We start from the raw sequence: 16352 nt of genomic DNA on the forward strand, positions 1-16352 counted from the left end.
GGCTTGCTGTTGACCCGGAAGGGCTAGTCCAGCCTGTGACCTGGTCCACGGGCTTTCCTGGCCCCTTATTTCGACGGGGAGTGCTTGTGTGTGTGGACGCTCTGCGTTTCCTTCTGGGGCGGCTCCTTTCGATGTTCCCCGTCACTACTTCAGCGTTGAACATCGACGGCACCAGCCCTGGAGGACATGTAGACGATACACGTCGAAGTAGCCTATTTCGATGTCCTTACATCGAAATAGGCTACTTCAACGTAGTATGCTAGTGTAGACGTAGCCATATTGTTTGGGAAAACCACATTAATCCCAGCTTGTCTCTCACATACTGCTACCTCCAAAGGCAGAATCATCTGCCAACACATTCTCTTGGAGGAGGGGTGGTGGCAGAGAAGAAGAGAATCATAGAATTCTAGGGCTGGAAGGGACCTCAGGAGGTTATCTAGTCTAGCCCCCTGCCTAAAGCAGGATCAACACTAACTAAATCATCCCAGCCAGGACTATGTCAAGCCAGCACTAAAAAACCTCTAAAGATGGAAATTCCACTACCTATCTCAATAATGCATTTCAGTGCTTCATCACCCTCCTGGTGAAATAGTTTTTCCTAATATCCAACTTACACCTCCCCCTCTGTAACTTCAGACTATTGTTCCTTGCTCTGCTGTCAGTCACCACTAAGAACAGCCTCTCTCCATCCTCTTTAGAACCCCCCGCCCCCCTCAGGAAGCTGAAGGCTGCTATCAAATTGCCCCTCACTCTTCTTTTCTGCAAACTAAATAACCCCAAATCCCTCAGCTTCTCCTCATAGGTTATGTGCTTCAGCCCCTTATTAATTTTTGTTGCCCTCTGCTGAACCCGCGGTAATGCATCCACATCCTTTCTACACTGGGGGGCACAGAACTGGATGCAAGACTTCAGATGAGGCCACATGAGTGCCGAACAGTGGGCAATAACAACTTCTCTAGATCTGCTGGAAATGCTTCTCCTAATGCTCCCCAGTATACCATTAGCCTTTTTGGCTACAAGGGCACACTGTTGACTCATATATAGCGTCTCAAAATGTATTTCCCCCAGACCCCTAAGTACTACCCCTCAAGGACTGAGCACACAACACTGGGTTTAGAAGCCCAATGTGCAAACCACTGAGCTATCCCTTCTCCCACACACTCTATGAGTCATCCTGTAAACTGCTGCTAACTGGAGTTGCACAAACTTTCTCTCCTTTTCTAAAGAAGATACTGTATATCCCACCACGAGGGAAAAAAAAATCTTTTATCCATGTCACAAACTCACCTGTCTGCACTCAGGTCATGCAAATTTTCCTGATATCCAGGTTACAGGGAGAAACAAGACCCTGGATCTTGCAGACATGAAGCCCCCTGGAAATGTGTTCTGGGCTGACAGTCTAGTTGATCTAGCAGAAACACGTGGTCCACTCATTGTTACAGAGGATTCAGAAGCCAGTACTTGCTGAGAGAACACAGGGCTCTGGTACAAAGGAGCATTTTTACCTTCTAAGCCAACTCCCTGTATGTCTGGAGGTAAAACAATGACCTCATCATAGTCACTCATACAATTGCCTTCTGGTGCAATTCACAGCAACACCATTGCAACTGTATAACAATATTCATGTTCTAAAAATGTCTGCATTGGAGGCCAAGAAAAACAGCTTTGTGTTCAGAGGAAGCTCTGTGGTCAAGATGATGTCATCAGAAAGCGCCAGATTAATTTCCTGTGGTTACATCCTACAGGAAATCCAAGAGGCTCAGCTTTCTCACAAATCCAAATGGCCATTTGTTGTCAGTAACGGTTAGCTATGTACCCAGATGTATCATAAATTGAAATCTATTGTGAATAAACTCCATTCCCCTGAATTCTAGTGCACACAATTTCAATACAAAATAGCCTTGGGTTTAGGGCCTTTGCCTCAGACAAAATAAAACCAACCCAGCGCAGCTTGTTGGAACTGTTTTGATTACTGGCCTAATGCAAATGAAAAAGAGCAATCAGCACTAACTATGGGTTCCACCTCTGAAAAATGGCATTCTCTGCTCCAGCAACATCCCTCACCCAGCAGGACAAGGAATGTTCCTGGACCAGAGGGCTGGGGCAGGAGGAGTTGCTTTTTCCCACTCCAACAATCATGATTCCTATTAGATTGGCCACTTACAAAGCACATGGAGCCCTCATTAGCACAGCTATCAAAATGTGATTGCTAACAGCTTCCCAGCCCCAAGTAAACAGAAGAAGGGAACTCAGAGAGTAATTGGGAAAATTTTCCAGCTGATAAATAATAATTAAATTATTCGGCAGCTCCCTGCCCCCAACCACAGCTCCCCCACTACCCACTGCAAGATGCATCTCCTAAAGGCTTACATATTAGCAAACCTGGCAACCATGTAAAATGGGGCTTCACAGTTAAGCACTGGTAAGGTCACTCTTACTCCCTCAACTACAGGTGGTCCCAAGGACACCCTCTTCTCTACTCTCACAGACTCATGCCTCCTCACTTACAATCTGCCTTCAAACACACAGACTCACCCTCAACCACAACTTCCCTCCAACTCCTCCAATCCCTCCTCCCTCTAAACGTTTACTGTTAAGTTCCTGGTCTATTGGATACACAATCTTTTGTTCTAGAAAGTTCACTACAATGATGCTCTGTCCTTACAGTGAACTCACACAGCTTGGCTCTTGGGACAGTTACACCTCAAAGATCCCTTGGCCTCCATACAGCACACTCCTCTGTGCTGGCAGAAAGCCCAGTTTAACACCTGAAAAGCTGTGGGTAAATACCACAGAGATTAAGAGGAAGTAAATAATAGCTATTAACACTTCCCAGATTATTAAATCAATCCTAGTTGCTAAATGACACATAATTGTTGTATGCTTCCTCCCCTCCCCTTCCTGAACCCATCCTCCCACTTGTTTCACTGAGCCTCCTTGGGTTAAGGATTGTCCTGCATTACATGGACGTCAAGCGCGTAGCGCATTCTGCTGCTAGTACACTCCAAATTAGTCATATTAGCAGCAGGTAGACGACCCACTCAAAGCCAGGGCCCTTTATGCTAGGGGCTGTGCTTACAGCTAGTAAGAGCAGTGTCTGCTTCACAGAGTCTCCAGTCTAAACTGACAGGACAAAGGGGAAAGGGGGAGAACAGAGGCATAGGGAGGTGATGTGACTTGCACAAGGTCACATAGCAAATAAGAGACACTCCAAAGTCTCCTGATGCCCATACCTATGGGCTATCAATTGGGCCATGCTATCTCCATAATAGCAATCATGTTACGTGGCTGGTGGACAAGAAATTACACAGCTTCAAATTTCCCACAACCACAAAGATGAAGCAGACAGAGATTCTCAAGATATCAGTGCCAATTCCCAATCCAGTCTATTTAGCAAGGTTCCTACCTCTCTGTCCTTGAGTTTCATGGCGAGCACCAGCTGATGTCTGTGGTTAGTAAGGGCCTCCCGGTAATTTCCTTTGGAGAAGAATGCGGAGCCCAGATTCCCATGAGCTCGGCATTCTCCCATCTGGTCACCTGAGTCACATGCAAACAAAAGAAAAGTTAGCTAACAAAGGGTCTCTGAAGAGTGCAGACAAGAGAGTGGAACACATCATGCAAGGATGCTCCATAGAGAAAGCCAGGTTCAAAATACCCCTGGACACTGACTCAGGATGCAGTCAGAATTCTCCTCTTCCCAGGCCTTAGAGAGGGAAGCGGATAGTACTCTAAATTATCCCCCAGACTCCACTTTAATGTCACTGTAGTCCCCTCTTTGGCTTACCAGCCTGGGAAGAGCCTCCATCTTTTTCATGTTTACTTTTTGTTGAAGATCTGAACAATCTGCATCCATGAAAAAGCAGGGCTGTCTTGGACAGGCTTGGCCCAGGCACCGTATGGACAAGAACTGGGCCAGCTTTCTCAGCAAACACTTGCACCTCCACTAATGCCCCCAGTCCTGCCCTACAGCACACCTGCAACATGCGGTACCAATCTGGTACACTCCCAAGATGACCAGTCTCAAACCAGGGAATCTGCCAGGTCAGGGGAGGTCAATGCTAGGCCCCCTGCTTCCAGCAGTAGTAGGGCTCCACTACAGTGGCAACACAGAGGCTGGCATTTACTGAGTAGGGACAGAGGCTCTCAGGGGTAGAGGCAGGGTGGCCAGGAGCACAGCCCCCAGGGCTCCACAGGAAAATTCTCTCTTCCCCTAAGCACTCCTATGTCCCCCCTCCTCCGTCCCTGAGCTTGAGCACTGAAAATTAGTTATTTGCAATGCTCTGGACACTCTAGAAGGGTGGGGCAGGAACTGCTGAATGCAAGGCGCAGGTTTTCCCCATGAGTGATCTGGACAAGGATGACCCACAGGACTCCAGGCAGCAGAAGTTGGGACTACAGAAGCAAGACTGTATTCCACTTCAGAGTCCTCGCATAGCTAACCCCACTCTCCCAAACAGTCATCTTCAGCAGTGACACTCCCCACCCTTCCGATCCCACACTCGCCAGTCCAAATCTACAGCATCCCTAAGTAACGTACATTTCATCTGGCACACTAACCTTTACCCAGGGATCTTCCCAGTCAGCTCCCCAGTCTCCTATTCCGCCAACATGTCTCCTTCCCAACCTGTTCTGTACCTGTCCTGAGCCATACCAAACTGCCACAGTGCTTGGTGATTTTACCCTCGGACCCATGCTTTGGCTCTGACAAGGGTCTGTGTCACATATATCAGAGGGAGCACTAAGAAACCACAAAAGAAGGAAACTCTATCCCCACTGAGACTTTGGGTTCAATCCTGTCCAGTACGACTGTGGATGCGCTCATCAGTCTTTCAGCTCTGAGCTCTGCTAAAAGCTATGTGCTTGAAACACATCTTGTAGCAGTGAGCTCAGCCAGTTATGGATACACTGCGCTATGCACTATTTCATTTTACCAGTACTGAGATGTTGCTTTCAATATCATTGGCTATCCCTTCTTGTATTATGGGACATAGTGAATAGCAGCGCCCAGTCTACCTCCTCTGTACCATTTATTGTTCTGCACAGTTAGCATGCCCCTTCTTATTTGCTTCTGCTCTAACTAAACAACCCATTTTTTCAATTCTCTCTGTCTGGCAGTCATTCCAGACTTCTAATCATTTCTGTCACCCTCCTCAGAACCCTCTATTTCTGCTTTATCTTTTGAGATAGGAAAACCAGTAATGAACATACCATGTCAGGTGAGGGCATACCATTAATTTATACAATAGGTTTAATTTTTAGTTTCCATCAAATTCCTGTGCACACTAATTGCTTGCTTGCTTTTTTGACTGCCACTGCACCACGATCAGTGGTTTCAGTGAGCTGCCTACCCACAATGATGCCCCAGGCTCTCTCAAGTTATTATAACTATTTCAAAATCCTGTGAGGTACCTCAAGCCTACTCCACATAACAAACTTCTGACAGCTTGAGTCTATTGGTTAGGGGTGAGGGAGAAAACTATACCCCCAATGGACTAACAATATCAGCAAAAATGGTAGTGCAGACAAATGTTCCCTCTATTTTTTCCATTGATGTGAGGAATGAACTTTGTTATGTATACCAATATGAAGATAATGTACAGATATATATCACCAGTAGAAACCAAAAAACCCAGGAGAGAAATAAAAATGTGAAATGAACAGACCAGTCAAAGAACTAAAACACCATCGCCTTGAAAGAATAAAATTACCCAGAACATATGGACATTGCAGGAAGTATCAAGAAGTAATTACAAGAAAAACTTCACAAGTATGTGTTGGGAGGTGAGAAAGACTGTGTGTGGGAGAGAGACAGATTGTGTGGGAGAGAGAGGGAGACAAGGAGTGAGTGGGTGTGTGTGTGAGATGGGGTAGACACACTGTGTAAGACAAAACAAAAAGCAGTCAAGCAGCACTTTAAAGACTAGCAAAATGGTTTATTAGGTGAGCTTTTGTGTGTAAGACAGTGTGTGTTTGCTGGTTGCTGGGGAGATGTATGAGAGATCATGTGGTGTCTCTTTAATTAGAGCAGCACTCACTGGTCTGAAGGATCCTTCAGACCATAGTAACCACCAGCAGGTCTGACTCCCTCCCCTTCTCCCGCCACCCATCCCAGCAAACCGGCAGATCCCAGGAGCAGATGGCCAGGGGCTCCAAGGCAGAGTGTCTGAACATCATGGCAGCAAAGCAACAGAGGAAAGGGCATCTGACCACAAATCACTGGATATGCCTGGGTCTACCTGATAGACTCTTGTGCAGCTTAGATGGAACATTGGTGCAGGTCAAGTTTTATCAGCAAGACAATGGTGCTGCGAAACATATGTCCTTTGGGGGAAATGGTTTAATTACGCCAACAGCAAAACTTTTGTCAACTGAAGCTGCGTCTACACTGGGACACACTGCCAGCTTAGATGGACTGGTATGTTTATGTCAGCAAAGCATTTATAGTGTAGACAAGCTGTGAGTAGTTCAGATTATTTGACCACGCACTTCACTTTAACTTGCAAATGATACATTGTTACACTGATGACCTCATGAAAATTTTGTGTCCAAAGTCAGTTCACAGACATCCAATGCCATAAAGAAATCCTCTGAGTGTCCCTTTGGTATTTACCTGGGATCCCCATAATCTATGCCCCACCACATGGTTCAGCAGCCTTTGAAATGGCACTGCAGCTCCAGCATTATTGATGGTGCCCTTTATTTATCCTAAAGCCATTTCAGTTAATTTGTACCATTTATAATAATTTGGCACTAAACCAGGGATTGAGTGAGTGAAAAGGAGAACTCTACCTAATGTCTTGGCCACATCCAAGTCCTGCTGCATATATCCTGTGCTTTTCTCTGTGTTCCCAAGAGACCAGTAAGCACTGCTCAGAGCCGAGAACACTGATCCCCTCAGCTTCAGGCTGCAAGTGCCAATCTTCAGGGCAGCTTCTAACACAACCACAGAAGCTCCATGGTGGCCTGCAGTCAGAAGCTCCTGGCCAACCACTGACACCACCACAAAGGGGCTCTTGTCCAATTTCATCTTCTGAAGTTGCTGATAGGTTGGCTCGAGTGACTCTACAACAAAGAAGGGAAGGCAGAATTACTCCATAGGCCAAAGGTACATAAATATCCAAAAGTTAGTTCTGAGAAGCAAATGACAAAGGGACACATACAAATTTTGTATCATGTATTCAATGGCACATTTAGAAATATCAGCTATTTGGGTGTCACAGTCCTGCATTGTGCACATCAAGAATAAGAGAGAAGGAGAAAATGAACTGGGAGAAACCCACAGAAAAGGAAAAGCAGCCATTCAGGAACAAGGAACCCATTCAGACTGGCTTAACAGGTCACAAGAAGAGGGAGGAATACCAGGGGCTCCTGAACTGTAGGTTCTATGCCGGGTGACCAAACTGGACCTCGTGTAGCCACTGCTGCCGGAGTGCTATTATAACTAATTGTTCACATGAATCCTGCCTTCATATAGCCCATAAAGGACAACAAGAGTCTGGATTTTAAATCTGCAGCTTTCTAAGCAACTGTATAGTATTATAATGTAATTTTTAAAAATTAGGATGCATTTAGGATTTAAAAATTAGGATTGCATTTCTTGACAAAGTTCTCACCTGAATCAATGCAACCACAGCAACTTGAGAAAGACATCTGTGCCCTACTTTCATTATTTTTCACTGCAATTAATGATATATACAGCAAACAGAGAGCACTTTAGCACTTCTCTGAGGAATATATATTACAAGTGACACTCCTGTCAGGGATGGGGTTAAATACAGATATAGAAAGATGGTCTCTGCTGATACTTCCTGTGGTATACAGGATCCTGTCTCTGTTAGTGAGCAATGGCAACTAACCAGTGAGTAATAATAAAGGCACTGTACAAAGTCTGAGGGGGAATGTCCATAAGGATACAAAAAGGATCTGTGCTCAGCGTGATCATCTTTAATGATGCTATTAATGGTGTGAAAGGGAGGTGGGAGTTAAATGACACACTAATGAACACAAATTGGGATGTTCTGAACACTTGTGAACAGGGAGATTTCATGTAATAGGGCCAAAAGGGGTTAGAAATGCAGCCAGGTTAATAAAGTGAGATTTACAAAGCAAAAAGCCTACTAATCTTTCCATAAATTAAACTCCATCTGCAAGACCCACCTCTGCAGCAAAGCGCATAAGAAATCACTGAATTACTGAACACTCATGGGGAGTTGGCCCTTATTTGTTATCACAGGAATACTGACAAAAGAGGTGTATGCAGATCTATGGGTCTTTAGTTCCCTTCCCATCAACCCACTGTGTTTACTTGTTTCCCTCAAAAACTCTGTGGAGCTGAGAACATGCGCTAGTATGTATTAGTGCCATGCCCAGCACAAATGAGGTCACATCCTGAGTGGAATTTCTGAGCATTAGCATAACAATAACTAACACTAATGAGGCACAAAAATTCCAAAAGAGTCAGTGAAATGGAGACACATGGGAAAGCAGTAATGCAGAGAGATCTAGAGGTTAAAGCAGCCAACAACAGAGACATGAAACTGCAATACAACAGGACAGCAAGAAAGGCCATATAAAAATATATAGAGTCTCCTAACTCTGAGGCACATTCAGGCACTGCAGCCTCATGAGAGTACAGAGCGCTCTGTGTGCATAGAAGGAGCTCAGGGCTAATACTCAAGGCATGCAGCAGATTGTTTCACTTATGAAAACAAATTACTCTGGCGCACAGAGAAGGATGGGCCTGAGGTTGCATTTTCAGTAATGTGTTAGGCAGGGTAGAAGAGCTGAAATTATCCACACGAAGTATTTCTCCCTCTCACACACACACGGTTCCTCTAGTTTGGTTCCCCTCTAGTTTGGAGCCCTGCAGCAGACAACTTAATGGAACATATAACCTGCCCCTAAACTCTTACACAGGTTTCCTCCAGCCTAAAATGCTGACTCAGCATCAGCTTCCAGCTGAAACCAGCTGCCTGTCCTTCCGTGGAACTGTTGAACCCTTAGTGCTGCTCTCTATTCCTGCTTGCAGCCAGTATATGTGCAGTGCCTGTGGCACCACATTTTAGGAAAGAATTGGAGAAATTGGAGATGGTCCAGAGAAGAGCAACAAGAATGATTAAAGGTCTAGAGAACATGTGCTATGAGGGAAGACTGAAAGAACTGGGCTTGTTTAGTTTACAAAAGAGAAGACTTAGAGAGGACATGACAACATTTCCCAAGTACCTCAAAGAGGGTTACAAAGAAGAAGGAGAAAAACTGTTCTCCTTGGCCTCTGAAGATGGGATAAGGAGCAAGGGGCTTAAGTTGCAGCAAGGAAGGCTTATATTAGACACTAGGAAAAAACTTCCTAACTGTCCAGGTGGTTAAACACTTCCATAAATTACCTAGGAAAGTTGTGAAATCTCCATCGCTGGAGATATTTAACAGCAGGTTAGACAGACACCTATTTGGGATGGTCTAGACGGTGCTTGGTTCTGCCAAGAGGTCAGGGAACTGAACTTGATGACCTCTTGAGGTCCCATCCAGTTCTAGTGTTCTATGAGTCTATGATTTGCTTACCTCGCATGGGAGACTTCATGGCGGCTTCCACCATTCCAACAAGAAGCTGCAGACTCTTGGGATCCTGAGCCAGCCCAGAGGCAAAAGCAGCCAGCGCGTCTGCATGGCGTCCAAGGTACTGAAGGGCAACACCCTGTCGGAAGTATGCCTGCAAGCCCCAAAGTAACAAGCAAGTTATTGAACTGATGGGATCGGCAAGCCCAAACCCATATGATCAGGAAGCTAGTGCTGGGGAATATAGGGGTTACCAGAACACACTCTGGCTTCCTGCATCACTTTCAGGTCAAGCCAATATTGGCAAATCTAAAGCCATAGTTTGGTTCCTGAGTCCCCCTAGAGCTGTGGAAATTGCCAGTGGGGGCTGAATCACTTGCCCAGCCCATGCTGATAAGTCGCCCATGCTGCTTTGGAGCCTAAAGCCAAAGTTACAATAATTTAAAACAAAGGATTTCTCTAGGAATGCTGCCACCCCCAGGGCTATTTTTTTTTTTGATTGCATGACTCATAAAGCTTGTGTGTAGAGATCGTGATCCCTCACTCCTGCCAACAAGACCAGAGCTTGATCAAACCAACAAGAATTTTGTATTACAAGAGGACACAATGGCAGTAAAATTACTGTGCAGAGCATCTGATCAGAAATCTCTCCCTCTAAAGGCACATACTGCCACCTCCTCCACCATCCCAAGTCAGTGGAGTTCAGAGGGCCACCCCATGTTAACTTCATTTTTAATATGTTTACAGACATTTTCCTTCCTTTTTCCAATTCACATTTTCTGCAAATCTCCTCAGAGGCTACAGCCAAAGAGTCACAGCAAATACATTCTACCTCACTGACATTCAAGGGAAGAAGCAATGCCAAATCAACAAGTACATCAACCTGCAGCTGCAAATGACTCTCACTAGCAATTCTATGGTTTGTATGTTCCCAGCCAAAGGCTAATACCCATGCAGTAGCAGGAGAAACCTCCCTTTTGCTTGCCTTAGTAATGGCAAACCCTCTCCCAGAGAAAATCTAAAGGCTTTGTGCTTGGGAATTGGTGCGTGATGGAACACAAGATCTCTGCTGTCTAACATTCATTTATAAAATGCAAGCATATTTGTAACATTTAGGTCTGAATGCTCATTGTATTAATAATTCAGGAGTTTCAGCTAGTTTTAGGAAGATTCCTTGTTCGCAGATAACACTTTATTGTCCCTCTCCACCAGATATCTCTTTGTTGCAAGCTCTGCCACATTCCCAGGACTGCAGAGTCTCTGGAAGGAGTTAAGCAAAGTGAGAATAGCTATGGTAAGAGAAAACTCTCTTTGAAAGACTACAACTGCAGTAAGAACAGGATGCTGCGCTGTCAGTTCCATGCTTGGCTTTGGCTCTTGAGGGTCCTCAGCCTCTCCCTGAACCTGTGGTCAGCACCCTGGCTGCCACTTGTAATAGAACTTAATCCTATGTTCAAGGTACATTAAGTAGACACATTAAATAGACACACGGAAGACTTTTTTACTTAACCTGTACAGATCTGCAATTAATACCCACAATGACTTTTCATTAGGGTTTTAAGGCTCCTTCAGAACCCAGCCCACTGAGGCAAAGATTAAGAAAAATTAAAAATGACATGGGAAATTTATAGACATGAATATTTAATCTGCTTTCCATTAGCAAGCGTTGATTGGTTCCATAATTTTAAATGAATTAGATGGAGGCAAAATTCATTTAATTAACCTTTAGTACACATTTGTTAATATCAAACCAAACAGGCAACTGCACCAGAAAAATAGTTCAGTGTTAATTAGACTACAGGCTTCATGATTTAAATCTAAGAGAAACCCAAAGGACAAGTGTGTGGCATGCAACACCCAGTGTCATCCACTGTGTGAACTCAGAGAACTGTTTTCTGAACCACAATGCACACTCTGGGGGTCTCTCTCTCCTCATTTAGGATTGGTCTATACCTAAAAATTAGGTCAACATTATTATGTTAGTCAAGGGTGTGGAAAAACGCCCCTAACCAACACTGCTGTGCTGACCTACTCTGCAGCACCGATGCGCATTATGTGACAGTAGAATGCTTTGGTTGACATACCTTCTGCTGTTCAGAGAGGTGGTGTTCTCATACCTACTCTGTCACAGTAAGTGGCACCTATGGTATGGAGTCGTGCCAGCAGTCTACACAGTATAGACACAGCATCGGTTTTCATTCTGTACAGTTTGATGACAAAAAGCCTATGCAGGTATGGAGTCTTGAAGGAGCTTACACCTGGATAGTATGGCTCTGATGGAGCATAGTAGCTAGAGACACCTTGCAAGCCAGCGTGGCTGCGTCACACCAGCTAGACCACAAATTTATTGAATGACTGAAAGGACCAAGAAAATGGCCAGAAACCCTACCAATCAGTAGGGGTGAGAAAGGCTGTGCAGGAAAAGGATAGACAATTCAATGGCGGTTTAGCAGAATAGTCCTGTTACACAGCTGGCCTGAGGACTCTTGTTCACTTAAGTATTTGTAGCGTGTGTCATCTCAGGAACCCAGAAACAAGTAGTGGAACAGAGTGCTGTTGTGTTTGACAAAGAAAGTGTCTTCTAACCCAGGTCTGAACAGAATCATTGATTTATATCAAACTGTGAGCCAGAATCTTACTGCTGTGTCCACCCTCAGACAATGGACTTCCTAACTGCCTGACAGGCTCTATTGAATCTGCTGCCAGGTACAGCACAACAGCTATATCAGGTCTCACCAACCTCCAGGCATTCCACCTCTGTGCCACTTGCTTACTATGATGTGGCATTTGCAAGGAACCAGAGAATGTAGGGCACATGGGATCGATCACACATGCACACGCAGAGGAATCTTTGCACTGCTGAATGTAAGTAACCCTGTCTCAGTGAACCCACTCCTTGCTACTGTCAAACTGCAGGAGTGACAACTATCATTCACATGTCCGAGGGAGGGAAACGCAATGGGATGAGCCAAACAGACAAAGCCTCATTAACTCCCAGTTCTCAGAAATCCAAGTGGAAATGGACTAGCCAGTGTCAAGGAAATAAGAAACCGTGGCCTGAAGACAGAAGGACCAGGCTGTCCAGAGCGTTCTTGGAAGCAACCAGGAGACAGGAGTGTGTTGACACTATGCTCCTCAGTGACCCCTCCAAGAGCGACAGCCACGGCCCCATTCCCATCCCTGGCCCTCCCAGGGTGGCCAAACAGTGGTGACCTGGCATTGTCCCTCCCCGGACAGCCCCACACAGCCTTGTCATGGCTCCTGCCTTCCCCAAGCAGCTGGGGCAGCTGCATCAGGCCCAGTCCTCCACAGGCGGCTGTGCTGCAGCACCACAGCCCCAGCTCTCCCAGGGCAGCCAGGAAATGTAGGCAGTCTTGGGAAGGCGATGCCTTTCTTTGCCTACATTACCCGCCGTCCATGGGACTGATTATTTAGATCTTGTGTCCCTGTGCAACAAATTCAGAAGTTATGTGACAGTTAAAAATATCCTTTTGATAACTAGCCAGTTTATTTCCCTCTTGTTTCAGGATACTGTGCTGGTAATGGAAACCAGTTTTAGAAACTCAGCACAACTAAAGATAACATGAAGTCCTGTGACACCGTATAGACTAACAGATATTTTGAAGCATAAGCTTTCGTGGGCAAAGACCCACTCATGCATCTGATGAAGCAGGTCCTTGCCCATGAAAGCTTATACTTTAAAATATGTTAGTCTATAAGGTGTCACAGGACTTCTTGCTGTTTTTGAAGAAGACGCAGACTAACTTGGCTACTCCTCTCACACAACTAAAGATACAGACTGGATAGGAACATGTCATTAGCTGATGTACTACCCCCCCTTTTTTTTTTCGTTTCTCACATAAGGAGTACTGATAATTTCCAAAAAGATGAGTTCCCTTAAGTAAACACAGAAGACATGCTGAATGTGTTGGCAATTTCTCTGGTAAAAATGAATCACTTTCATCACACCTCAGCAGAGTCCACTGATATTCACGACCAACTGTGCTGACTTTTTTCCAAAGTGTCCTGAACAAGAGATATAATGTGCACAACCTTTGTGAAACATCCCGTTACTGTCACTAAATTCTGACCACAAACTCCTGCAAGTCACATATGTCACAATGAATTGAGATGGAGAAGTGGAATGTGGAGACACAATGTATTCTAAAAAAATCAAAACCAAATTCTATGCTTCAGCATGACTGGCTTTGGAGCTTGATCTGAGACCAAAACAAGTGCTATGCGTTAGCCATTTTACTTTTACTTATTTATGCTTTTAATTACATTCATCAAGATTTTATTAAAATAATGATATTTAGGTTTCAAAGTCACGCAACTGAAAGTTAGGAAATGTCAGATTTAGTGTTGACTGGTCAAACTTATTTGTGTCTCCTTCTGTGTGCACTCTGTGCAGTGAATGAAGTAGGGTGGCAAAAATTATAATTGATTGTGTGATTAAAGACTGTATAAGATACATGCACCAAGGACAGAATTAACACTGCATGGACAACTATAAATCCAGCATTTCTTGTCTTTCAAGTGCTGAACTTTGCAATCTTACTAATGTTCTTTTAATGTGTATATGAATATAGCTTTCTAGTGTGGGGGTTACGCTGGAGTAATAGGGTGTGGGGTGGGTGGGTGTTTTGGAAAAGGATGAAAACCAACTCTATTATGCGGACCACCCCACCTCCCCAAATCAAGTATCATCATCATCACAGTTGAACCCTGAACTACTACACTGAGGCACAGGCTGCTTTCACTTGAGTTAAAGGACTACAAGCTTGTCTGCTAGAAGGAGAAAAAGGAGCTAATGGGCTCCTGGCACCACACAATTGGTTAAAACAGTGTTTGGGGAAATCTGACCCAGCTCCCTCTCCTTCCAGGGAGGTGGGGGACTTCTGCCCCCTGAAAGAGGGTGGGAAGAGATGCTGCTGGGTCCTTGTGTTGGTTCCAGAAAGGAACGTTGGCCCAGCTCTGGCTTTTAGCGATTGATAACTCAGATAAACCTGAATGGAATTTCACAACACACAGAAAAGGAACTTGCCTAGCCAAAGCACTTCTGTTCTACAAGAAAGAAAAGGCCAGTTGCAAACAATGGGAACATGAGAACTTTTTTTTTTTTTTTTTTTTTTTTAAAAGGAGGGTGTGATAAAAGTATCTTCTATAATGAAAGGTGTTAAGCAACCTAAATAGAGAGATTGCAACCAGATCCCATTATGATGAGTAATTCATTTTATTTGATTAATTAGCTACTTCCTTTCCTGTACTTCTTCGGAGTCTTTTATTTTAAATTATGCAGATTTGGATGGAAATACCTGCCATCACATGTAGCTTGCAGGACAAGAATATTGGAGAACAAATATTGGTTGCTAAACAAACTAACATCTCTAATTGCAGATAAAATTAATAATTCTGACATCCGCTATCCTGAATGCTAGATGAGTCTTTTGTTTTTCAGTGCAAGCCATGCATGCAGCAGAAGGTGCAATACTTATATTATAAAAAGGGGGCTTGAATTTCACCCAGTAGCATGCTGCGCTGTTTCCATTTGCCAGGATGGCCTTGGGAAAAAAGTCTCTCAATTGGAAAGAGATTTACTGGAGAAATAGTTCAAATATAATATGCAAGAGCCAATACAAAGCAAAACAAAGCACATTTTTCAGCAATACAAACAGTTACAGCAGCAGAACCAGCCCTACTGCTGGGAAACTTAAGACATGTTTTGCTTAAAGCAAACGAAGGGGATGAACAACAAAGCAGCAGCCCTAACAACTGTAAATGTACCTTTAACAATAACAAAGTAAGAAGCCCAACAATTTTATCCTCTCCAACCATTTCTGATCCATCTGAGAGGACTACTGTACTGCTAAGTGTTTACTTTAGATAGGAATATAAATAGTAATATAAATCAAATCAATCTGGCAACAGGACTCCAGTATATACTTGACACACAACACTTCAGGTCGCTTTGTCTGCACACACCAGCTGCAAGAACTGTAAAAGGTGCTATTTATATTATGAAGCTTACATGTTCCCATCTTACTCCATGTCTCTGGTCTAAAATATTCTGTCTATATCAAGGGGTTAATGTGGGAAGGCTCTAACATCTGAGGTGTCTTCCTTACTCAGTCTGTGCTCCTGATGTGAAATAACATCCTCAGGACTGTAGAAAGAGAAATGAAAGAATGTGAGCCTGCCCTAGCCAGTAGTCAGTGACTTCTCCATTGCGTCCCCCATGCCCTCTCAAATTCCCATTGCAGGCAAGGTTACAGGCCCTGAGTGACAGAATTTTCCTCAGTGAAGTCCATGGCTTTGCTGAATCAGACAGCATGCTGTCATGCCAGTCATTTTTCAGTCACTGGTCTGTTCTCATCTTTAAAGTTCACCTCATGTTAACGCATCCACTAGGCAGCTTGCAGTGGATTTGAGCTCTGGAGATGATACAAGAAGCATTTGGTTGAACTAGTGCACATCTGTTGTTTTGTAAACAAGCACATCTGTTAAATTCTTTGTCTTTGGGAAGCTGCAATGGCACCCATGCCTTCAGAGAGTGGTCATCGCTCTTTGCATAGCACTGCTTCCACAAGAGATCATTTACACAAAAAGACATGAAGGCTCAAAACATGCCCACCCCTTCCCTCCCCATGTGGCCCTCTCCTGTGCCCTCCTTACCTTAGTCTCAACCCCAACCCCATTTTATTTTCCACGTTGGCTTGGAATTCTAGGAGGTTCGTATGCCAGTTTGTACAGTGCTCCTTTTATTTCTCTGCCCTCCACAAACAGAAAAACTGCTTCTT

General features: G+C 44.3%; 1 protein-coding gene across 2 annotated transcripts in view; it reads right to left on the reverse strand.

The window, feature by feature from the left end:
* The window catches only part of TTC28 (tetratricopeptide repeat domain 28), a 483355-nt gene that overhangs the window by 210359 nt on the left and 256644 nt on the right, over positions 1–16352 (reverse strand). For both annotated transcript variants that reach the window (XM_075012421.1, XM_075012420.1), the window contains 3 exons: positions 9559–9706; positions 6790–7062; positions 3407–3537 (listed from right to left, as the gene is read on the reverse strand). In XM_075012421.1, coding sequence (XP_074868522.1) covers positions 3407–3537; positions 6790–7062; positions 9559–9706 — 552 coding nt within the window. The remainder of the gene's footprint in view (positions 1–3406; positions 3538–6789; positions 7063–9558; positions 9707–16352) is intronic.

The sequence above is a fragment of the Carettochelys insculpta genome, chromosome 18 (genome assembly GCF_033958435.1).
Source record: "Carettochelys insculpta isolate YL-2023 chromosome 18, ASM3395843v1, whole genome shotgun sequence".
Lineage (NCBI taxonomy): Eukaryota > Metazoa > Chordata > Testudines > Carettochelyidae > Carettochelys > Carettochelys insculpta.